Source organism: Anabrus simplex, chromosome 2 (assembly GCF_040414725.1).
Source record: "Anabrus simplex isolate iqAnaSimp1 chromosome 2, ASM4041472v1, whole genome shotgun sequence".
NCBI lineage: Eukaryota > Metazoa > Arthropoda > Insecta > Orthoptera > Tettigoniidae > Anabrus > Anabrus simplex.
Genome location: NC_090266.1, coordinates 954,858,320 through 954,883,534, shown reverse-complemented (window position 1 = coordinate 954,883,534; position 25,215 = coordinate 954,858,320). Strand labels below are relative to the sequence as shown.

At 38.0% G+C, this 25,215-nt stretch overlaps 1 protein-coding gene across 1 annotated transcript in view; it reads right to left on the bottom strand.

Annotated features, from left to right (window-relative positions):
- Window positions 1-25,215, bottom strand: part of ksr (kinase suppressor of ras) — a 509,869-nt gene that overhangs the window by 428,616 nt on the left and 56,038 nt on the right. The window contains exon 4 of the mRNA XM_067141756.2: window positions 296-637. Coding sequence (XP_066997857.1) covers window positions 296-637 — 342 coding nt within the window. The remainder of the gene's footprint in view (window positions 1-295; window positions 638-25,215) is intronic.

Genomic DNA, 25,215 nt, shown 5'->3' with positions numbered 1-25,215 from the left:
GAGATAGAAAAGGCTAAGATTAGGAAGGAAGTGACTGTGGTCTTAATTTAGGTATAACCCCAGCATTTACCAGGTGTGAAAATGAGAAACCATGGAAAACCATCGTAAGTGCTGCTGATAGTGGTATTGAAACCCACCATTTCCTGAATGTAAGCTCACAACTACGTCACTCAAAACGTGAGGCCAACTTGCTCAGTCCTCAACTTCTTTTTGTAAAGGCTAAACGTATTAGCCTTCAAACAAAAAACACTAGAAACTAGTTAATATTAAACTAATTCCATTAATGAAAACTTACCTTTACCTTTGTTGATTGGTGGAGTTGAAGGAGGCGTATGGTGGAGAGGTGGTGACAAAGGAGCTTGATATGTCGGTGTACATGAATGTGGAAGAGAAGATATGGAAGAAGTAGAAGAAGCTGTTGCTAAAGTGGAAATAGAGCCACCTAAATTATTATTGTTATTATTATTGTTGTAGGGAAAGCAGTCTTCTGATGGCACTGAAGAATGAGCAACACGTGTGCGAGGAGGACGAGGAGAAGTACTGCCAACACCTTTCATCACTTGATGGCGGTCCCATGAGTCCCAGTACAGTGTCAGCTCTCCACTCTCACTAGGCTTCTCACCTCGAAGAAGAATTTCTGCAGAAAAAGAAATGGAAAATATTACACAACTGAGAAACAAGTTCAGCAAAGAACAGATTATTATTATTATTATTATTATTATTATTATTATTATTATTATTATTATTATTATTATTATTATTTAGCCTGCTGTTATTTCTTGATGGATACAGTACTTTTGCATCCATCTCTTGGCACAGGCCAGAGTAAAGTGTAGCTTCCACCGAAGTCCCAGTCAACATCCATGGCTGTGACAATATGGAAGCTGCTGGGGTATGGGTAGTGCTGAGCCATGACATTCAGAGCACAACTAGTGCATCTGAGTGTTATGAAAGGTGCTGCTCATAGGTACAGTTGTGCTACAATAGTACTTTCTGACCCAGTGAGGAAAGCAATGGAAAACTACCTCACTCCTCATCTTGCCTAGTATGCCTCATTTTGGTGCCGCCATTGGTTTTTGGGGTTTCCTTATAACCGCATAACCTTTGGTGGTGCTATTTGAGGATCCAACCAGCCTCTGGCCTGATAACCTAACAGACATTATTATTATTATTATTATTATTATTATTATTATTATTATTATTATTATTATTATTATTGAAACCTTTGCAGATGACCACCCCTTTAACAAGACCAACATTCTTTGTGACCATTTTCCTCCAGAACAGCATTATTTTTCCATTAGGCTAATGTATTATTATTTTTTTATCTCTACAAGATAATCACTTCCTGTTCCCAATCGATGACCACTAATTTTAGACTTAAAATGTCCTAGGTAGCCCCTTGAAGATGGCCACTTTTGGCTTCCAACCCCAAATTGCAAACCACTTGCATAGCACAAATTCTACTCTCTCAGAAATACAGGAAACTGTGTGCACCAGTACACAGTGATGACAATGGTTTTGCATGTGCCATGCTGTAATTCCATTCATTCATCCTAATGGTACTGTACTTTCACCCCCTTGCCTGTTGAATACAGACTCAAGGCTGCTAGAAAACGCTTCGATTGTAAGAGCCTGTCCCACAGCTGCTTTGTGTTTAAACCTCAGCTACAGGTCATTAACCATTGACTGTATTCTTCTCTTGAAAGGGTGTGGGAGCAGCTAACAAGCTACTGTATTTTTTTTTTTTTTTTAAATCTTAAGAAATACTCTAGTGATTGTTCTCTCCAAAGTGGGAGCAAGTTGTGATGTCAAAGAGAAAAATGCATGTTCTTTCTATAGAAGAAAGAATTTCTATCATTAAAGAAAGTGGAAAACGACAATCGCAACGTGATTTAGCAAATCAATTTTATCGTGGAACAGTTGCAAATTGTTATTGTTACTTGAAGAGTGGGAGGAAAATGCAAATAAAGACAAAGAAAAGACTGTTGCAACCATGGCACCGTGTTTGAGTGGTTTAACCATGATTGTGACAAGGAATTACAATTATTGGATTACGTGAGGAAGGAGAAATATAATAATAATAATAATAATAATAATAATAATAATAATAATAATAATAATAATAATAATAATAATAATAATAATGATAATAATAATAATAATAATAATAATATTTGCTTTACATCCCACAACTACTTAAATGGTTTTCGGAGGCGCTGAGGTGCCAGAATTTTTTCCCGCAGGAGTTCTTTTATGTGCCCATAAATCTACCGACATGAGGCCGATGTATTTGAGCATCTTCAAATACCATCAGACTGAGCCAGGCTCGAACCTGCCAAGTTGGTGTCAGAAGGCCAGGGCCTCAACCGTCTGAGCCACTCAGCCAGGTGAAAGAGAATTCTAAAGGTACCGTTTCTGTACATATATTGTAGATTATATTTGATACTAGCATTTGTAAGCATTCTTCACACGGGAATTTGCAGTGGATTACACGTTTCCTGCAGGAATTCGTGATTTATGAGTTTCATGTCCATATTGATAGATTACACATACACAGATAAGAAAGGATTTCCACCTTATCAACACTCTTTATCGTAAAAAAAAAAATAATCTCACAGTACCGGTTTCGACCTATCTGGTCATCATCAGCTGCACATAGTTTGTACGTTTACATATATGTTAGGCAATAATTGACATTATACTGTCTAAAGGGAGATGCCGTGAGGAAACAACATTTCTGAATGTGTCCAAATTGGGCATGCTAAACGTAAAATTGAATGTGCGTTATCATTTGATACATGGGTATAACACTTGGAATTTGACTATGCAACTTATTCTAATGCTTAAATCTAAGTTGTATGCACAAGTACAACAAACACATTAAAATACACTGAACATATTAAAATATATTAAAACAACATGTGTAAAAACACTTCATAGGTTTGAATGTGTGTGTTACATCTCCAATGGGACCTCCTGCTTCTGGTATAATGGCCAAAATTCACAAAGACTATCTAGAATACACATCAATCAGCAAAATAGATAACATATTCTTTTGGTGCACTTGTTGATGATATCTTCGTTATCATCGACAATAGATTCACTGACAAAAACATCATACTGGACAAACATAATACAATAGACCCCTACAAAAAATTCACAAAAGAAACTGGAAACAACCGTACCCTAAACTATTTAGACATAACAATAACCAGACTCGAAAACCACCTATCCTACAAAATATATAGAAAACCCAAACATACTTTAAACATGATTAAAATAGATTCCATCCATCCCAATACACACAAAAAAGCAGCTTATTACAGCATGATATATAGGGCCTTTAATATACCGTTATCAAAAGAAGATTTAAACAATGAATTTCAACTAATACACTACATAGCTAAAAACAATGGATACAAGAAAGAAATGGTCAACAAAATTATTCACAAAATCAAATCTCAACCCAAAACCAAATTGACAAAAACAGACAAACCTAAGAAAGATTACGTACTATTTACCTTCAACAATGCACACATATATCCCATAACTAATGTTTTCAAAAAATATAACTTAAAAATAGCATTTAAAACCACACATAATAATACTAATATCTTACACATCAAGACAAACAGCAACAACAAATACAACCAATCAGGAGTATACCGCATCAAGTGTAACAATTGTGATACCAGCTATACTGGATGCACCGGAAGGAACTTTACTATTTGATATAATGAACACTTATACGCTAGGCCAGCACATCGAAGAATATAAACACAGTTTCACGAACATCGAAAATAACATGAAAATACTAAACATGAATCCCAAAGGCCCCTCAATATAACAGAAGAGTTTTACATATCCTTAGATCAATACACTAATTCCAATTTCAATATAAATGAAATTACAGAAAAAAACAATATTATCTTTAATAAAGTCTTCTCTGTCCTAAAAGACGACTACCTTAAAATAATTAATAAACAGAACATAACATGTGCCATAGAACCGTCGAACGACATGCCCAGCTCCAGCCCCATTCCCACAACAGCAACTCTCCCTACCCCTCAGCTCACTCCCCTCACAACAGTACACACAAGCCCAAGGCGAATGCAAAGTACGAAGGACATCCGGAAAATGGTACCCGTTCGCGCAATAAAGACACAGGAGTAAATATGAACAAATATACACATTTTTATTGGAAAGAACATACTTTACACTACTTCTCCACATAATCTCCAAGCAAATTTAGGCATTTGTCATAACGTGGGACGAGTTTTTGTATTCCAGCGTCATAGTCCTCCGCCGCCAGCAATATTGAGATACATAGTCGTGGCTCGTTTAAGTTCTTAATCGCTGTCAAATCTTTTTCCCGCCAGAAAGTCTTTAAGCTTTGTAAAGAGCTGAAAATCTGAAAGGGCCAAGTACGGGCTATACGGGGGATGGTCGAAGGTTTCCCACTTGTATTGCTGCAAAAGTTGTGTTATCGCAGCTGCATGAGGCCTGGCATTGTCATGAAGGAGAATGACACCTGTAGACAATGGACCTCGCCGTCGATTTGTATTGCCCACTGTAAATTTCTTTAATGTTTCACAATACGCATTAGCATTAATTGTGTCTCCACGGGCCATAAAATCAATGAGCAATACACCTCGGCGGTCCCAGAAAACGGTTGCCATGAGTTTCCTAGTGGACAGAACTGTCTTGAATTCTTTTTGTTTGGTTGGTGAATGAGCATGATGCCACCCCACTGACTGTTGTTTACTCTCAGGTGATGCATAACAAACCCATATTTCATCCCCAGTAATGATGCGAGTCAGGAAAGAGTCTCCTTCATTGGAATAACGTCCCACAAACGTCAGTGCTGCAACCATATGCTTGGTTTTGTGCTCCTCTGTAAGCATGCGAGGGACCCACCTTGCACAGATTTTTTAATAATGCAGATGGTCTTTGACAATTTCATGAACAATTGTTCGAGACACATTAGAAAAATGTTCACAGAGTTTATCAATTGTGACACGCCGATTGTTCCTCACGCATTCGTCTACTGCGCTCAGCAGTTGGTCTGTACTGACAGATGGTCACCTGAACGCTCCTCGTCGTGTGTAATCCCCCTTCCCAGGTTGAAGTTGCGACACCAGCGCCGAACAGACGACTCGTCCATCACATTGTCTCCATACACCTCCGTTAATTGGCAATGAATATCACAAGGTCAAACGTTTCGTGCATTAAGAAATTTAATCACGCCCCTCACTTCACAAATGGCGGGGTTCTCAATTTGTTTAAACATTTTAAACGATCACAGACACAACACAGGCAATGCTAGCGTCACACAACCTTGCACAGAGCAGGCAGACAAGCCACTGACGCAGTCTGACCTTGCCCAGCGGCTACCCAAGTCGTCAGCGGTTCATGCGGCGCTAACGGATACTACTTTCCGGATGGCCCTCGTAGTACACGGCAACCTCTCATACAGAACACAACCCAACCACGACAACAGTAGTAAGTACACATCCATATTAGCACACACCCTCAGGCATTCCTTCAATTTACAATTCATTACTTACACTTTATTTTATCTTTCACAGATAACAATAACACCAGCACACAGGTATAGATGAGGAAGGAGCCTCCACCATAATCTAATATAAAACAACTCATGAATGACCAGGACCACATCATCTGCTTTTAACTTAAAGAACAAGACTCCACTTATAGCAGAGCTGCACATATTTACCTCTACACAACCGGATCTTGTTAACCCTTTAAGCAAATATTAGGACATTTTAAGAGACCCACATCATTACCTACAATCACAAGCACCAACTGATGTACAACTATGGATAAAAACTCTAACACAGGAGTCAAATGAAGAGATACGCAACACATGCATATTCAAACTTATGAAATGTTTTTACACATGTTGTTTTAATATATTTTAATGTGTTCAGTGTATTTAAATATGTTTATTGTATTTGTACATACAACTTAGATTTAATCATAAGAGTAAGTTGCATAGTCAAATTCCAAGTCTTAAAGAAGACAGTTTTGTACCCATGTACCACATGATAACACACATTCAATTTTACATTTAGCATGCCCAATTTGGACACATTCAGATATGTTGTTTCCTCACGGCATCTCCCTTTAGACAGAATGTCAATTATTGTCTAACATATATGTAAAGGTGCAAACTATGTGCAACTGATGATGACCAGATAGGTTGAAACTGGTGGTGTAAGATATAAAATGTTTTTACAATAAACAGTATTGATAAGGTGGAAATCCTTTCTTATCTGTATCCTGCAGGAATTTACGCAATCTAACATGGCTCTATTCACACATTTAATGTGACATTTTAAAATTATATTTTCCTACGGAAGCGCATGACAGTGATGTGAAATATTATGAAGCTGAATAAAGTCAAGAGAGAATGAAGGTGATCTCAGACCATGACATAATATGCATCTGATAACACAGTCCTGAGTGAATGAAAATCCACAGCTTGTTTCCAGTCATTCGACCGGGTCAGGAATGGAATGAAGCCCCCATCTAGCGGCGAGGATAGGAATTGTGCCGGCTGCCGAAGCCAGTCGCATTCCTCGGGGCAATGATTAATGAATGACAGATGAAATGAAATATTGGAGTGTGTTGCTGGAATGAAATATGACAGGGAAAACTGGAGTACCCAGAAAAAAACCTGTCCCATCTCAGCTTTGTCCAGCTCAAATCTCACATGTAGTGACTGAGATTTGAACTACGGAACCCAGCGGTGAGAGGAAGGTGCGCTGCCGCCTGAGCCACGGAGGCTGCAATCCCGAGTGAGTAGATTACAAATAAATAGTTTGGTTGAAATAAATCCAGCAGTTTTCCACTTTTAGGAACATACAAACATATAGATAACCAGACAGACAGACAGACAGACAGACAGACAGACAGAAACCAAAGGGAAAAGTTCTACCTCATGTTTCCTCGGTGTTCAGTTAGATTAGGTGGGGTTAATTTTCAAGCTGAACAAAATATTATGCATCCTCTGATTTTCTCCTGTTATGGATCCTTCAAATAACTGTAGGTCACCAAGAATGTCCGTCAATGGCTCCAGAGCATGAAGCCCATAGAAGATAGTAATTTTCTCAGTCATTTGAAGAAAAAGTGAAATTATGCACGTAACAAAAGTTATTTAAAATGAAGGGATGTTTCACAAAAAATAGTGTGAGAGAAAACTGAAAAGAAAAAAAAAACTTACCTGGTCTTCCAATAAACCCTCAGTCTATTGAGTGATTCTTAAATGATACATATATCAAAACCTGCTGCTAGATGAGTAGACTCTAAATATGAAGTTTTATCAAGATATAATCAACAGTGTTGGAGAAAATTGAAAAAACTCTTCTGGTCATCTTATTAAAAACCCCAATCCATTTAGTTTTATGATATTCTTTTTATTATGAGTGCAGACATAAATACAGACAGTATAATATTAATTTTGCCTTTAGGAGCTAGTGGGCTCAAACCCCACTGTCAACAGCCCTGAAGGTGGTTCTCCGTCATTTCCTATTACAACACCAGGCAAATGCTGGGGCTGTACTTTAATTGAGGCCACAGCAGATTCCTTCCCACTGCTAGGCATTTCCTATTGCATCATCACTATAAGACCTATCTGTGTCGGTTCGACGTAAAGTGGATTGTACTTATTTTTACAAGTTTTTTACGTCTCACCGATACAGATAGGTCTTATGGAGACGATGGAAGAGGAAACAACTAGGAGTGGGAAGGAAGCGGCCATGGCCTTAAGTAAGGTACAGCCCCAGCGTTTGCCTGGTGTGAAAATGGGAAACCAAGGAAAACCATCTTCAGGGTTGCCAACAGTGAGGTTCGAACCCACTATCTCCTGAATACTGGACATTGGCCGCACTTAAGCGACTGTAGGTATAGAGCTCGGTAAAGTAGATTGTAAAAAAAATTCTTATGTTTGTTGAGGAAAGGCCAGTGCTTTGGGACAAGATAATAATAATAATAATAATAATAATAATCATAATAATAATAATAATAATAATAATAATAATAATAACAACAACAGCAACAACATTTGCTTTACGTCCCACAAACTACTTTTCCGTTTTTCGGAGACACTGAGGTGCAGGAATTGGTCCCACAGGAGTTCTTCTACGTACCAGTAAATCTAACGACACGAGGCTGACGTATTTGAGCATCTTCAAATACCACCGGACTGAGCCAGGATCGAATGTGCCAAGTTGGGGTCATAACGCCAGTGCCTCAACCATCTGAGCCACTCAGCTCGGTTTTGGGACAAGACAACTGAAGAGTACTAAGACAGGCAGCTAAATTTGCAAGCTTGGAAGGAAGTATGCTCACACCTGAAACATTATTCAGAAAAACTGGGAAACAAAGAAGCAATATAGGTATGCACAACACGGGATGCACCCCATACTTTCTATGTTGCCACTGTTTCTTTTTTGTAAAAATAGTACAGTGCAATAAGCGTGTATACATCCAATCTACAGAGCTGACTTAACCTTGACTGGAGTTTAGTGGAAGTTGGAACACCACACGGCTGCCGTTTCCACGGACAAAGCCACGCGGTTTACCAACCGGCCGGCGGTATTACAGTTCCTGCGAACATTCGTGTCGTGGACAAGAGGCCGGACTCTCTGAAATCAGGCCCCTTAGCGTCAAGTGTGAATTCTTCAATGCATCTGCATTCCAGAAAGTATGCTATATGGTCCTCAACTCTTCATTTCACCCATATTCACTACTCGCAATGCTAATCACAACTGAAGCACAGAACACAAAGGACTGACGCAAGTACAATTTGGTATTTCACAACTTTTGCTTGAAAAGTGCATATCAAGGATGATTTTTAAAAAAGGACAGAGCAAGTCATAAGATTGAGCTTAGACTATTTCTTGGGGTAGACTGAAACCATTGTAAACATATAAACAATGCATTTTGCCTGCAGGGACTAAGGCAGCGGAAATTGAAGAAAGCACATGTTATGTGTTACAACAAGTAAGCAGGCCCGCACTCAGTGCGGAACATACAAATTTCTGGAAAATTGTTTAAAACAGTGGCTCAGGCAACGTAGGGCAGAAGGCAATCCAATCAGCGGACCAATGCTTTGAGAAAAGGCAAGTGAACTGACGATCAGACTGTGTGTAAAAGATTTTAGTGCTTCCCCGGGCTGGCTAAACAAATTTAAGGTTAGGTGTGGTATCAGCAGTTATAATGTGTGTGGGGAAAGAAGTGTCAATGCCGAGATTGTGCAAGATTGGAAAGAAAACCGTTTGATAGAAATTACATTTAAATTCGCTCCTAAGAACATTTTCAATGCAGATGAGGCAGGCCTCTTTAATTTAATGCCTGCTCATACTATGGCATTCAAAGGGGGGGGGGAATTGCCATGGTGGTAAACAAAGCAAACAACGAGTAACATTTCTGCTGTGCGCCAACAGTGACGGAAGTGAAAAGCTGCCTCCACTGACAATCAGCAAATTTTCAAAGCCGCGTTGTTTTAAAAATGTTGCTATGCTCCCCACGAAATACACCAGCGAGAAATCCTGGGTCACTACAAGTTTCCGATGACTGGCTTCGAAGCATGGATGCCAAAATTGGAGCGAAAAGTCGTAAGATGATTTTGTTTGTGGACCGATGGCACCACATCCTCCTATTACTTCTTATTTGAAAAACTGTGACTGTGGAAAATTTCCCTGAGAACTGCACAAGCGAGCTGCTACTGCTGCTCGATTGAAGTGATAGGTAACTTCAAGTTGGATTATAGCAAGATGCTGATGCAGCACATAATCAGATGTGTAAACATCAGAAAGAAGTACAAAATGAAGATAAATATATTTCTCGCATTTTTGTTTCTTCTTTTCATTAAGCAAAGTTTAATGTGCAGAGGTGGCAGTACAACTTTAGGAGGATTCACAAGCCTTTGGCGCACAACATTCTTAGAACAGACTTCCAAATTTTCTCGAGGTGGCTCGTCTTTCACAATACAGTGATCAACTCATGCCCTGCTATCCCACAGACAAAGAAAACATGGAAATTTGATAAAACCAGATGGATGACACAGCAGTCATAGTTAGAACTTTGAAATCACCACAAACTTGCCAGTTGTGTTCACTGTAGTTCAGTCACAATAAGAGCAGTTGCAAATTTGCGTGTGGTTCTTTGAGGATCACTGAGTAGGCAATGGTATATAAACCAAAAGCATTTCCGGTATGAAGGAGGACACCCTTTAAATTTCGCTTGGAAACATCCATGAACAGTCTCCATTTACTTGGGTCATAGTTTGGAAGTCCAAGTTTTAGCATAAGTTGTTTCACATTACTGCAATATACAAGACTAGCAGTTACCCGTGGCTTCGCTCGCATGGATTTCATAAAATAATAAAAGTAATCGTTCCTCGGTACTGTACTAAGACATTATCTGAAAATCCCTAAAGTATAAACATTGACGAATAGTATTGGCAGTTTGTGTCTATTTTCTGAAAATTCTATATGAAAGAGCAGATGGATTTCTGAGAATAGTTAAATCCAGAAAATTAATTACTTTATTATTTTCGGACTCAAGATTCCATACACCCTCAAACACACAAACGTGCAGCGTATAATAGCATGGTTCATCGTGCATTCACAATACCTATGTCTAAAAAAGACCTCAATAGCGAACTCAACACTATAAGAGCAATCGCCAAATTCAACGGTTACAGCAGATCATTTATAGACCAGATAATCAATAAATTTAGACACCGGCCCAAGACTACTCTCACAAAAGAAAAACCTATAACTAACGTTTCATCTACTTTTACATTCAACGATGGTATCCATCAAATCACCAATGTTTTTCGAAAACATAACGTAAAAATCTTCTTCAGAACTAATAATAGGACCTCAGAAATTATACATAATTCAACATCAGTCAACACATCTAACAGGTTTTCCAAATCTGGAATCTATACATTCAAGTGTATCGACTGCAGCGCCTCCTACGTGGGACAAACAGGACGCAACTTCATAACCAGATATTCAGACCACGTCAACACGGTAAGATACAACAAGTTTTCTGCTATAGGCCAACACATTCACGACTCTAATCATAAGTTTACTGATACAGAACATGATTTTGAAATACTTCAAATAGTAAACAAAGGGCCAATTATGAACATTGTCGAAAATTGTTTCATTCACTGCGATCAATATTTCAACCCTAACTATAATTTAAATGAAATTTCCAAGAAATCTAATATTCTTTATGATCTCCTAATTAAATGGCTAAGAAATATTAGACCACCTGAAAACAATTCGATCTTTCAAACTATACGCAGTACATATCCACATCATTTACCCCCACTACCACATCCTTCCGCTCCACCTTAGCTCCGTGACAGTTGCTCCGCCTCTACCCCTCCCCTCTCCTCCCTTCCGCCTCGCCCCTTAACCTTATAATCGCATCCATCAGTCCAGCTCCGTCCGCCGATCACTCAGGCTGCTCAAGGTGAGTTCGTTTCTAGTATTCTCTCGGTTTTTCTAGACTTTTCTTTTTGATCTTTCCTTCCGATCTTTTGCCTAATTCGACTTCTAATTTCTTCCCCACGTTCCTCAACCCATACTGAAGTGGGAATTAATTCTTTGTAGTCTATTCCTTTTAATTTGTTTATATCTAAGTTAATATACATTTATTTGGGAATTCCATTTTCTCAATCTTGCCAAACATATATTAATCTCTATTTCTACTGTATAGTTTTTCTATTGTTACCTTTCACTGGTTCGAAAAAAATAAATAAAAAAATATACACACGTTATTTGAAACCCTATTATCTTGTTTCGCCCTTATGCTTATCGGTCCTGACGGTCCTCTTTTTCTGAGCCCCTCTTACTATTCCACTGCGCACTGATATACATTTACTGGGACTTTATTGATAATTAGTAGGGCTCGGATCGATATGCTCGATAAAATCTCCAGATATGCTCGAAAACCATGTGTTATATGCTCGAAAAACCCATTATATGCGGTTAAATATGCAGAATATGCTCAAAAAACACTGTTAAAAACTATAGAAAGGAAAGTGAAACGAAAAAACTAATAACATATACGAGCTTTATTTTCTAATTGTGTGTATGATACACTGCGATATACTCGCATTCAAGTTTCAAGTATATCTATGAGAAGTTTTCTTATAAAAGTTACAGTTTAAAAGTTAATTTACAAAATGTTCAGAATTAGGCGAGTCAATGAAGTAGATCTGCAATGGTCTGTACAACAAGAATTTTTCCTATGTTTTCAGTTTTGAATGATTTTCTTAAATCAGTCAATAAAAGTTTCAATGATAAGAACAATCTTTCGATGTCAACTGACACGAGAAGTAAATACTTGAATGATGATGCTTCTTGTACAGAGTAGTTCGGAAAATTCTCCGACGGTGCAGACTCGCCACGCAGCATTCTCTCCAAGTCCAACGCTGCACTCCAACCGGGATTTTGAGCCAGCACGAACTCCAACTTTTGTTTCACGGTTTTCCTAGTCTCTCCAGGCCGCGAGTCGGCTTCTTGGATGACTCCTTGCATTGTAGCAACCACTTCAAACAACTCCATCCATCACGATTCCAACTTTAGGATGGCCTCAAGAATGATGCTTATATAGGCTTTTATGAGAGTCAAGGATGGCATCAAGCCCTTCATTTTAAAAGCAGCCTTAGCTTTCATGATTTACTTGCTGCCCGCCTCATCAAACGTACTGATCACCTGGAAAAAATATAAATGAAAAACATTAGCCGAGGAGAATAACTGAGAAAATTATAAAATTAGGCACCGTATGATGGAGTAAACATAAAAGGTATGAAAAGAATAATAGATAAAACATTGAAAATGAGGAGATTTTAAACATTTCAAATAGTCTTACCTCTTCAATTGCCCTATGATTTTCAGCGTAATACAAAGCAGCCAAGATCCAAGTGCCCCATCGTGTCAATATGGGCTCGGGAGGTAAAGGGAGCTCTGGATGCATCGTCTTGAAGGCACGGACGCGAGAAGGAGCCTCGACAAAAAATTTCTTCACTGAAGAAATGACGCTGTTGATGCTGGACGATTTTTCGCGCAGCTCCTCAGCAACTCTGTGCATTGCATGGACAAGACAAGTAACATCTTTGGGCAGAGAAGCTTGAGACTCTTCCCAGCCTTAATCATGTAGGGAGCAGCGTCAGTCACCAATGCTAGTACTTCGTTTACTTCTTCATCTGAATAGGTTGGCCACAGCAAGCCTGAAACAGGAATGCATAAAATGAAGGGTGAAACATTCAGTTAATGGGATTCTGACATGTCGTACTACTGTAACAGATATTTAACTATCAGAACTATCAGAGTCTTCACTGAGCATACGTAGAATGCATTGAAATTATAGCCACAAAGTACTTATTTTTCTTTGGCAAAACACTCTAAAAATAAATTAACAAAAATATACTTACGCAGAGCTGCTTGACACTGTTCGCACAATGGTACCATGGTTTCACACATCTAGCTCCCTGCAAAGAAATAGGTAGCCCTTCCCCGGTTCACTGGGACTGAGTTTTCCAGCAATAACGTTGGCCATGTATCTTCCACAACTGTCTATGGTCTCGTCGCTAGATAACCATATTGGGTGGCTCCCGATGTCGTCCCTGATCGCGTGTAGAACCTGGTGAAAAAAGTACCTGAATGAATATTCTTCATGGAATGAAGGTATAACCGAGAGATTACCTTCATTACGACAGAGCCAGATCCATGTTAAAATTACTTCTAAACTGTTTAAACGAGAATGCGGAATACGGCAATCGTGCATGAATTCACAGCTTTTCACACTCCGAAGAAACGTAATTTTTACGTAGGGTCGACTCATGAGGCAACTCTTTTACTGCAAAGTCCTTGAAGAGAGCTCTAATCTCAACATGTTCGACCTTGTAGAGGGGTATGTTGGCGCTTAAGAACACACTATAAACTCTGGAAGACAACTAGTCCATGTGCTGTTGCTAATTGAACAAAGGTTGTATCAGCGCTTGTTTTTTCGATTTCCTTGTTTTAAATTCTTCGACTTTTGCTGAGTGCCCACTTGTGGCTTTATGTTGGGAAAATTGAAAACCCTTCGAAATCTTGACCTGAAAATAAATAGGTAGGTACGCATAAGTGAGAAAAATTACATTGAATGAACAAAAATAAAGCATTGTAGACTACGAAATTATTTTCAAATATTGCAGTAGAAATACGAGCACACTCTCAACGATCCCATGAAAAACCAGCAAATCCAAATGTCAATTTCCGCCTCGGAAATGTAAAATCTGAGGATCTAACAGGTCTACACTCCAAATTCTCAGACTTCTCTCTATTTACCTAGTAGGTAGGCACCGAATGCTGCACATACAGCTTACTTGAAATTTCATCTGTTTGACCAGTAATATCTTTAAGAACGTAGATGTGAAAATGTCAACAATAACTTACCTCTTTTTCACACATTTTGCAGAAAAGAATTTTCCCATCAGTAGAAAACAATCCAGGTTCTTTCTTTGCACATCGTCAGAATAAAACACTCAGTGATTCCTTAACTTCAGGTATCGCTTGCTTAGAAATCACAAGATCTCGATACGTACGTACGGGTACGATTACGAACTGAGAGTAGAATGCATAAACTTCATTTGATCGGGTCGGATCTTCCACCACTTCATGGAAAAAGCCACCTAAACAATACTGGTTCCCAAAATATGCACACCACTAAAATACCTCACATTTCGAAGTGAAAGGATGCTTGGGGCTTCCTGAGCTTATCTGACGAGTCACACTCTAATCCAGCAGAGGCCAATTAGGGTGTGTGAAAGACCTCACTAAAGGTTAAAAACCTGCGGTTCTATTATTCGCAGCAGATAGGCTATTCAATCATTATTTCTTTTTTCAAACCTTAAGGAGGGTCAGGGCCCAAATTCTGGGGGGGGGGGGGAGGTTCGAAGAAAAACAAACTATTTAGACAAAAGCATTTATATGCTTCTATTCTGAAAACCGGGGTCTTACACATTTATATGCTCGATAAGTTAATTTTCTGTTGGTCCCAGAGAGATGAAAATGCCACCGAAAGGCTTCTTTCAATGTGTACTATTCAGGAAAAAAATATGCTAATATGCACGAATATGAGCCCTAATAATTAGTATTTGTTTACATTAGTGTCACCTCCTTGGCGACGTTACATATTCACTGCACAACGTCATTTACATACCCCAAAAAATAAGACGTAACAACATATGAGAAACAGTCTTTCTCAAATAAATAAAAAAAGTTTATTTTTAAAGGAGATTCCAAATATCTATCTCCACGTCGTAACATTTTCATTTTTTGAGATAGGCTATAAGAATCACCATAAAAAGAATTCAACCCCTTTATCAGTCCTTCCCATTTTCCGAAAACAAAAAGGAATACATGTTCCTTTACTTTTAAAGGAGATTCCAAATACTAATTTTCGCGTCTGTAACATCATCAGTTAGTGACATTTAAGCATCGCCATTAAAAATGATTCACTTCTTTTTTCACTTCTTTTCAACCCCCCTGTTAAGTGCCTTTTCCAAAAACAAAAAGTACGTGTTCCTGTATTTTTACAGGACTTTCCAAATACCAAGTTTCATGTCTGTAACATGTTAAGTTTTTGACATATGCTGTAGATATACCGGTAATCATTTTCAAAACTCACCCACTTTTTCAATTATTTTCAACCCCTTAAGTGGATTTTCCGAAAACAAAAGAGTGTGTTTCTTTATTTTAAAGGAGATTCAAAACACAGTGCCAACTTTCACGTCTGTAACATCTTTAGGTTTTGAGATATAAGTCACCTCATAAAATGAATTCAAGTTCTTTTTATTCAGTGGACTTTCCAAAAACAAAAAACATGTGTTTCTTTATTTTTAAAGGAGATTAAGAATACCATCTTTCACGTCTGTAACATCTTCAGTTTCTGAGATAGAAGTATCCTTATACAAATAATTCAACGAATATTTCAAATCTTTCCCTCCCGTAAGTGGATTTAAGACAACAAAAAGAAGATGTGGTTTTTTTTATTTTTAAAGGAGATTCCAAATACCAATTTTCACGTCTCAACATCATTTTGTTTTTGAGATATAAGTATCCTCCACAAAAAGAATTCAACTCCTTTTCCACCCCATCCCCGTTAAGTTGATTCCACCCCAAAATGTGTGTTCCTTTATTATTAAAGGAGATTCCCAACACCAATTTTCATGTCTGTAACCATCAGTTTTTGAGATATAAGTATCCACATAAAAAGAATTCAATTTTTTCACTCACTTTCACCCTCCCTCCTTAAAAAAAATGTGCGTTTATTTATAAAGGAGCTTCTGAATAACAATTATCACGACTGTAACATCTTCAGTTTTTGAGATATGTGTCCTCTTAAAAGGACTTACGTCTGTATCAACTTTAGTTTTCATAAGATATAAGTATCCTCATACAAATAGTTCAATAAATTTTTCAATTCTTTCACCCCCCCCCCCCCCTTAAATTGGATTTTCCGAAATCAAAGGAATATGTGTTACTTTACTTTTAAAGGGGGTTCCAAATACCAATTTTCATGTCTGCAAAATCTTTAGTTTTTGAGATATACGTAGACTCGTACAAATAATTTAACTAATTTTTCAATATTTTCACCCCCGCCTAAGTGGATTTTCCAAACACAAAAAAATATGCATTTCTTTATGAGATTCCAATTACCAAATTTGATATCTGTAATGTCTTCAGTTTTTGAAGATATCAGTATCCAAATAAAAAGAATTCCAACCACTTTTCAGTCCTTTCTACCCCCACCACCAAGTGTTTTTTCCGAAAACAAAAAATACCTGTTTCTTATTTTTGAAACAGATTAAAAATACCAATTTTCACTTCTGTAACATGTTAAGTTTTTGAGATATACTGTAGATATGCTCATTCTAAAAATTCACCCCCCTTTTTTAGTTCCCCTTAAGTGGATTTTCTGAAAAAATTATGTATGTCTCTTTACTTTTACAGGAGATTCCAAGTACCGTAAAATGGGGTGAATAGAAACAGTGGAGTGAATAAAAACAAAAACCAGGAATGTTTAGTAATCTACTGTAAATAATACTGTAATTGTTGCAATTTAAAATTTGTTGGATATATTTGTGAAATAACATATACTGAAGAGAAATTCATGTTTCAAAGGTGTGTCCACAATGGTTTGTAGAAGCCATTGTCGAGTAAAGTGGAGCCAAATCACCATGAGGAAATTGGCGCGGAAAAACTTCAATCAGATAGCAGGTAAAATGTTGGCGTAGGCTAATCTTATTTTATGAAATACTTACTCTGATGTTTAATAAACAATATCATAAATATGGCATTATTATATTTTTACATGTGTTTGTATATCTAACTACAATTTATTTTTCAGCACAAATTGTCGATTTGCGGGGTGAATAGAAACAGAGTTTCATCATGCCCCGAACTTATAAACATGATCCTAGGAACAAGTGCTATCACAAACACAGCCAAAGAAGCAATCCAGGCAGCAGTGGATGATATCACAAACAATGGCCTCAGCTATAGCGATGCAAGCAAGAAACATATAATAAATGATTCTGTATTGTACCATCATTTGACTCGAAATAACAAGGTGGACAGACAGTATTAAGGTGGTCATACACACTAGAAATAATTTTTTTAAAGAATAATCTCTAGCAATGTAAAATTCTCCCGTTGTTTTATCATGATCAAACTAAGAGATTCTGAAGTTCATTTTACACTATTTTTATGTTAATTGTTTATAAAAAATTTATTTGTTGCTATTTACACTGGGGTACTTAAAGTCATCTATCTCTTACTTTTTTTACCAAAATCCATGTACTTTTAACAAAAGCAATCTACATTACATGGGGAATGTTCCCTACCACTTTTGTTTGAATCAGTCACAAGTAAGGGTTTTAAAGTTTTATTACAATTTAAGTTTCTTCAAATTTTGTTTAACAAAATTGTTTAAAAAGTTGTTAAAATTACATTTTTATGGATATCACTTCCTCGGTGCTAATGAAAATAGATACATGTATTAGCTTTAGTTTAAAATAAAAATCATGCAGATACCAATTCTTTGACAAAAGTTGAAGCACTTTGAATGACTTCAAATGTCAGAAAATGAATTAATGAGTAAATCGCATTTAAAGTTTACTTAGTATATTTTCACTCACATGATGTTTTTACCACATCAGAAACCTTCTGGAACATACAAAGGTCCTTCCTTGGAAGCTGTATGGTCTTCCTTTATCTTTGTCCGGACTCTGACGTACCTCCTTCTTGTCCTCCCTTCTGGAGTAGACTTTCTGGCACATGTTGAAATACGAAGTTGGTCTCAACGTTTCACCGAGTTTACCATGTACTTTCCAGGAATTATGTTCATTCTTTTCATAACCTGAAGCTCTATTCATCTTCCACAATTAAAGTAACATACAGCATCCATTACCGATAGTTTTAATGTGATGAGACCAACACAGGAGGTTTTCGGACACCGCAACCAAATGGTGCCATTGAACGACTCATTATTATTTTGTATCTTGCCATGCAGACACTTGGCAAGCATATTAGGAGCAGACAAGTGTTGCATTCTGATGGGATGCACATGCACTAATATGAAACAAGTGAAGAACAATATGCTACCTGAAGGAAACCAGTGGGAATTTAAAGAGAAATTCAATTTAGGCTCCAAAGGAATTTTATAGATCTGCTGTCAGTCAGAACGGTCACGCCCTCTCACAGTAAATAATTTATTTTGACATGAAATATTAATGGTATGTTTATGAACCAAACATTTTCTAAAACTAGAAGAAATTTCCTACAAAATGGAATAAAAATTTTAAAATGTGAAATTTCAGAAAAATTGTGTATATGACCACCTTAACTGCAGAAGAAGAATTGCTTGAAGATAAAGTGTATGTGCTGAGTGGGCTTACCCAACGGACCCATATGATGCGAGGATTATTGTAAAACAATATCTTAATTCTCGTGGGAAGATCGTAGTTCTATTTTCTAGAAATATAGCCACCCATTCAGTCACTTTTTTCTAGCCCAATTGCACTCATTTTTGCCAGTAGTTTACCATGATCTACCCTATCAAATGCCTTAGATATATCAATCGCAATACAGTCTGTTTGACTTCCTGAATCCAGGATATCTGCTATATCTTGCTGGAATCCTACAAGTTGAGCTTCAGTAGAATAACCTTTCCTAAACGCAAACTGCCTTCTATCGAACCACTTATTAATTTTGCAAACATATCTAATATAATCAGAAAGAATGCTTTCCCAAAGCTTACATGCAATGCATGTCGAACTGACAAGCCTGTAATTTTCAGCTTTATGTCTATCACCCTTTCCTTTATACACAGGGGTTACTATAGCAACTCTCCATTCATTTGGTATAGCTCCTTCAACCAAACAATAATCAAATAAGTACTTCATATATGGCACTATATCCCAACCCATTGCCTTTAGTATATCCCCAGAAATCTTATCAATTCCAGCTGCTTTTCTAGTTTTCGACTTTTGTATCTTACTGTAAATGTCATTGTTATCATAGGTAAATTTTAATACTCCTTTAATATTAGTCACCTCCTCTATCTGGACATTATCCTTGTAACCAACAATCTTTACATACTGCTGACTGAGTACTTCTGCCTTTAGAAGATCCTTGCATACACACTTCCCTTGTTCATTAATGATTGCTGGAATGTTCTTCACGGAACCTATTTCTGCCTTAAGGTACCTATTATTCCATTTTTCTCTAAAATCTGTATGACCACCAATTAACCTATGCTTGCCATGATGTTATCCTCAGCTGACTTCTTTGTTAGATTCTATTTCCTAGCAAGTTCCTTCAATTTCTCCTTACTTGAACAGCCATTTCTAACCATTTCTTTCCAACCTGCACCTCCTCCTTAGTCTCATTACTTCTCTGTTGTAATATAGTGGTTCTTCACCATTCATTACCACCTTTAAAGTCCGACTCGTTGGCTGAATGGTCAACATGCTGGCCTTTAATTCAGAGGGTCCCGGGTTCGATTTCCGGACGGGATGGGGATTTTAACTTTCACTGGTTAATTCCAATGGCCCGGGGGCTGGGTGTTTGTGCTGTCCCCAACATCCCTGCAACTCACACACCACACACAACACTATCCTTCACCACAATTACACGCAGTTACCTACACATGGCAGGTGCCGCTCAGCCTCCTCGGAGGGTCTGCCTTACAAGGGCTGCACTCGGCTAGAAATAGCCACACAAAATTATTATACCACCTTTAAAGGTACAAACCTATTTTCGCATTCCTCAACAATTGCTTTACACCCATCCCACAGTCTGTTTACATTTTATTTACAGTTTTCCACCAATCACAGTTACTTTTTTTAAACTCCCTCATGCCTGTTTTACCAGCCATATGGTACTGCCTAATAGTCCTAATTTTAATACCTTCCTTTCTTCCACATTTATTTTTAACTACGACAAAAACAGCTTCATGATCACTAATACCATCTATTAATTCAGTTTCTCTATAAAGCTCATCTGATTTTACCAGCACCACATCCAGGATATTCTTCCCTCTAGTTGGTTCCATCACTTTCTGAATCAGCTGCCCTTCCCATATTAACTTATTTGCCATTTGTTGTTCATGCCTCCTGTCATTTGCAATACCATCCCAATTGGCATTTGGTAAATTGAGATCACCTGCTACTATCACATTCCTTTCGATATCGTTTCCAACATAGCAGATTATCTTATCAAATAATTCTGAATCAGCGTCAGCACTACCCTTTCCCGAACTGTACACTCCAAAGACATCAAGTTGCCTATTATCTTTAGAGATGAGCCTTACACCTAGAATTTCATGTTTGTCATTTTGAACTTTTTCGTAGCTTAGAAATTCCTCTTTCACCAGAATGAATTAACCCCCCCCCCCCTCCTGCCATTCCAATCCTATCTCTACGATACACACTCCAGTTCCGTGTGAATATTTCTGCATCCATTATATCATTTCTTAGCCATGATCCAACTGCTATTACAATATCTGCTAAGTACATATCTATTAAATTACTTAATTCGATTTCTTTCTTCACAATACTTCTACAGTTGAGCACTAACATTTTTATGCCATCCCTACTTGACTTCCATTTCCTTGTACCCGTATCACTACTCCCTAGGCCAACCCGTTTTCCTGAATGTACTCGTCTATAACACTTGGTACAACAGGCCCATGGTAAAATAGCTGACCAGACAACTGAAAACACAATTTGCTTATTATTTTTAGAATCGTACCCCTTCACATCAAACGAACAGAAGTAGCAGTAATTACTATGGTTCAGCTAAACCAAACCCCATGGCGTAAGAGCGCCTAACGGACAGGCCATGACCTACCAAGCAACCACTGCTCAACCCGAAGGCATGCAGATTATGAGGCATCACGTGGTCAGCACTACGAATCCCTTTGGCCATTATTCTTGGCTTTCTAGACTGGGGCCACCATCTCACCATCAGATAGCTCCTCCATTGTAATCATGTACGCTGAATGGACCTTGAACCAGCCCTCAGATACATACAATACATATCCCACATCGTTCCATCTTAAGCGATGGGTCAACGAACAAAGCTTCTCCACCAGTTCCTGTCTCTGAACTTCTCTCCTTCTTCGATGCTTACCAAAGTATGTCCTCACTGTTCAATGTCAATCTTCACCATGTCCTTGTACCCGAGTCTTGGTCGTCCCCTTGGTCTTTTGTCTTCAAGTTTTAGATCATACATTTGTTTCGATAATCTGTTATCTCCCATGCGTCACATATGTCCATACCATCTCAGTCGCTGCACTGTTGTTCTGTCCTGCTGTCTTACAACTTGAGCCTGCTTGCGGATCTCCTAATTACGGATTCTATCCCTCCGTGTTTTACCGATCATGATACGGACAACTCTCATTTCTGCTGCCTGGATTCTACTAATATCTTTATTTCTGATGGTCCATGTTTTGCAACCATAGGTTAGGATTGGTACGTAATAGGTTTCATATATGACTCTGTTACATTTTGTTGGTATTTTCTTGTTCCATATTATGTCTAACTATTTTTTAGAAATTGCTACCTGTTTGAATTCTGTGGGAAATTTCCTTGTGTATAGAACCAGTATCAGAGATAACACTTCCAAGATATTTGAATTGATGGTTCATCAGTAGCTGTTTCCCCTCCATTTCAATGTGCCCCACTGGTTGTCCATATCTTTTCATGACCATAACCTCACTTTCCTCTTCGTTGAAGATGAGTCCATATTCTGTAGCAGCTACTGTCCAGGAGTTTATTTATTCTTGAAGGTCTTCTTTAGAGTCTCCCCACAAGCATATATTGTCAGCGAACAAGATAACGATTTTCTTACCTCCAACGGTATGGTGAACTTTTCTCTGAATCTTGTTCATCACAGTGATGAAAAGCAGAGGAGACAAAACACCACCCTGTCTTAACCCAGATTTTATATCAAATGTTTCAGTCATTCCTACAGGTGTTTTGACTTTACTGCGGGTATCTTCATACAAATTCTTGATCCTGTGTATCATGTCAACCTGTACTCCAATTTCCTTCAGTGTTTCCCACACCTTCTCTGTTCAGAGCATCTAATGCTTCCTTGATATCCAGAAAGGTTAACCACAAATCTTGGTTGTGTTTGTAGTATTTTTCCATTAACTGACGGACGGTAAAGAGTAAATCAGTTGTTGATCTCCCCTTACTGAATCCATACTGTTCTTCTAAGAGGTTCTCTTCAATAAGGGGTCTGATTTTTTTTTTTTTTTTTTGCTAGGGGCTTTACGTCGCACCGACACAGATAGGTCTTATGGTGACGATGGGATAGGAAAGGCCTGGGAGTTGGAAGGAAGCGGCCGTGGCCTTAATTAAGGTACAGCCCCAGCATTTGCCTGGTGTGAAAATGGGAAACCACGGAAAAACATTTTCAGGGCTGCCGATAGTGGGATTCGAACCTACTATCTCCCGGATGCAAGCTCACAGCCGCGCGCCTCTACACGCACGGCCAACTCGCCCGGTGGGTCTGATTTTATGCTGTATAATTCTTTCATAAAGTTTCCCAACTTGAGATGTTAAAGTGATGCATCTATAGTTGAAACATTTCTATCTCCTTCCTTGAAAAGTGGAATTATGATGCCTGTTTTTCAATCAACTGGTATGTCCCCTTCTTTCCAGATCTTACAAAAGAGTCCATAGATCCAATGTTTTCCAGCCCTCAGATCCAGGTTAAAATCCCTGACCTGGCTGGGAATAAAACCCGGGGTCTCCATGTGAGAGACAGGCATGCTACCACTACACCGCAGGGTGGGCACTAGGGTTTGACTGCTCTCTCCAAACCATAGGTACTGCAAAGGTAGCAACGGTCTTCTGCCGTTGAACCAATAATGAAGTTCTTCAATGCATACTCTACATACTTTATGTGGTGCCCAAGCTTTACTTTGGTCTCCAAGTTTGATTCCAACAGGCATGATATGACTTTTTCACAAAATCTGTAATATTAGGCGTCTGCTTAGGCAATATGTAACTAAAGTCTGGATATTTTATACTTCCTTGATGTGACATGGTAAATACTTTCTTACTGACCTAAAAACTCGTTCAACATTCTACTCCACAATAAAGGTCCACACTGATTTTGTTTTGTTTCCAGATGAAACACGGACTACAGTGGTCTCAGAGAAAAAAAGCTACTTGTGACCAACTGTAATGAAATGTGAGAGAAACTAGATGGGATGAGTAAGTCCTTACGCAAGTAAGATGTGTGTCTCACCACGGAGTGGCTGTCATTTCTATCTCCCATAAATAAAGATAATGGCAAAGCTGCATATTATTTTGCTCCAACTTCCTTATGCGCTTGCACCACATATCCACTAAGAAACCTCTTGTGTCCTCGGTTTTTACTATGAAAACCTTAAAAATATTTTATATACAACTGGTTTATAAATTCTAACGTACTAACACTACATATTCTAAACAATGTTACATTCAAATATTGAAAGGAAATTAAAAGAAAAAATGGTATGTGATAGGAACTTTCTGCCGTTGAATATGATTTTTAGCAGTAACTTCATTGCAGACTAGTATTATTTCTTTTGCTCTATATCATTCAAATGCAACCTAAACGCTTTTCAATCTGTCGAACACACTAGATCAATATAAATATTACACCATAACATACATGTAAAGAAAGAAAACACTATTAAACAAGGAATAAAAATATACACTATCAAACAAGAATGACATGTCTTGTTCTTAAAAGATCATCATCAGATTCTATCAAGTCACACTCAATATTTTAAAGATTTATGTTTATTTCTGTCCAAACACCTAGTAATTTGAAATTTGGAACTTATCATAATGAAATACTGCTGTCTCCACTCCAGCATACAATGCAAAGGGTTTGAACAACCGTTGCTCTTTCATTGGCTCGAAAGTAACCGGCTGCCAGTCCGCTGACCCTCCATTACGTCACGCTGCCCACTTTGGTTCCCAAGTTTGATTCCAAAACAGGCATTCAAATATTGAAAGGAAATTAAAAGAAAAAATGGTATGTGATAGGAACTTTCTGCCGTTGAATATGATTTTTAGCAGTAACTTCATTGCAGACTAGTATTATTTCTTTTGCTTTTTCTCAAACTCTGTAATATTACACCTATGCTTAGGCAATGGGGTATTTCCCCACATATGTAACAAAATTGGTCCGGATAATTTACATATCCTTGCTGCAACATGGTAAATACTTTCTTATTGAAATAAAAACTCTCAACATTCTACTCCACAATAAATCTCCAAACTCATTTTGTTCTGTTTCCAGATGAAACGAACTGCAATGGTCTAAGAGAAAGAAGCTACTTGTGACCACCTGTAATGAATCGTGAGAGGAACTAGATGCGATGAGTAAGTGCTTACAAAGTTGTCTCTCTTACCAAGGAGTGGCTGACATTTGCTGAAGTAATGGAGGGTCAGCGGTCTGGCAGCCAGTTGGATTCAAACAAATGAAAGAGCAACGGTTTTTCAAATGCCACACATTGTATTCTGGAGTGGAGTCAAAGCAGGACTTCATTAAGATAAGTTCCAAATTTCAAATTCCTGGGTGTTTGGACAGAAATAAACAAATATTT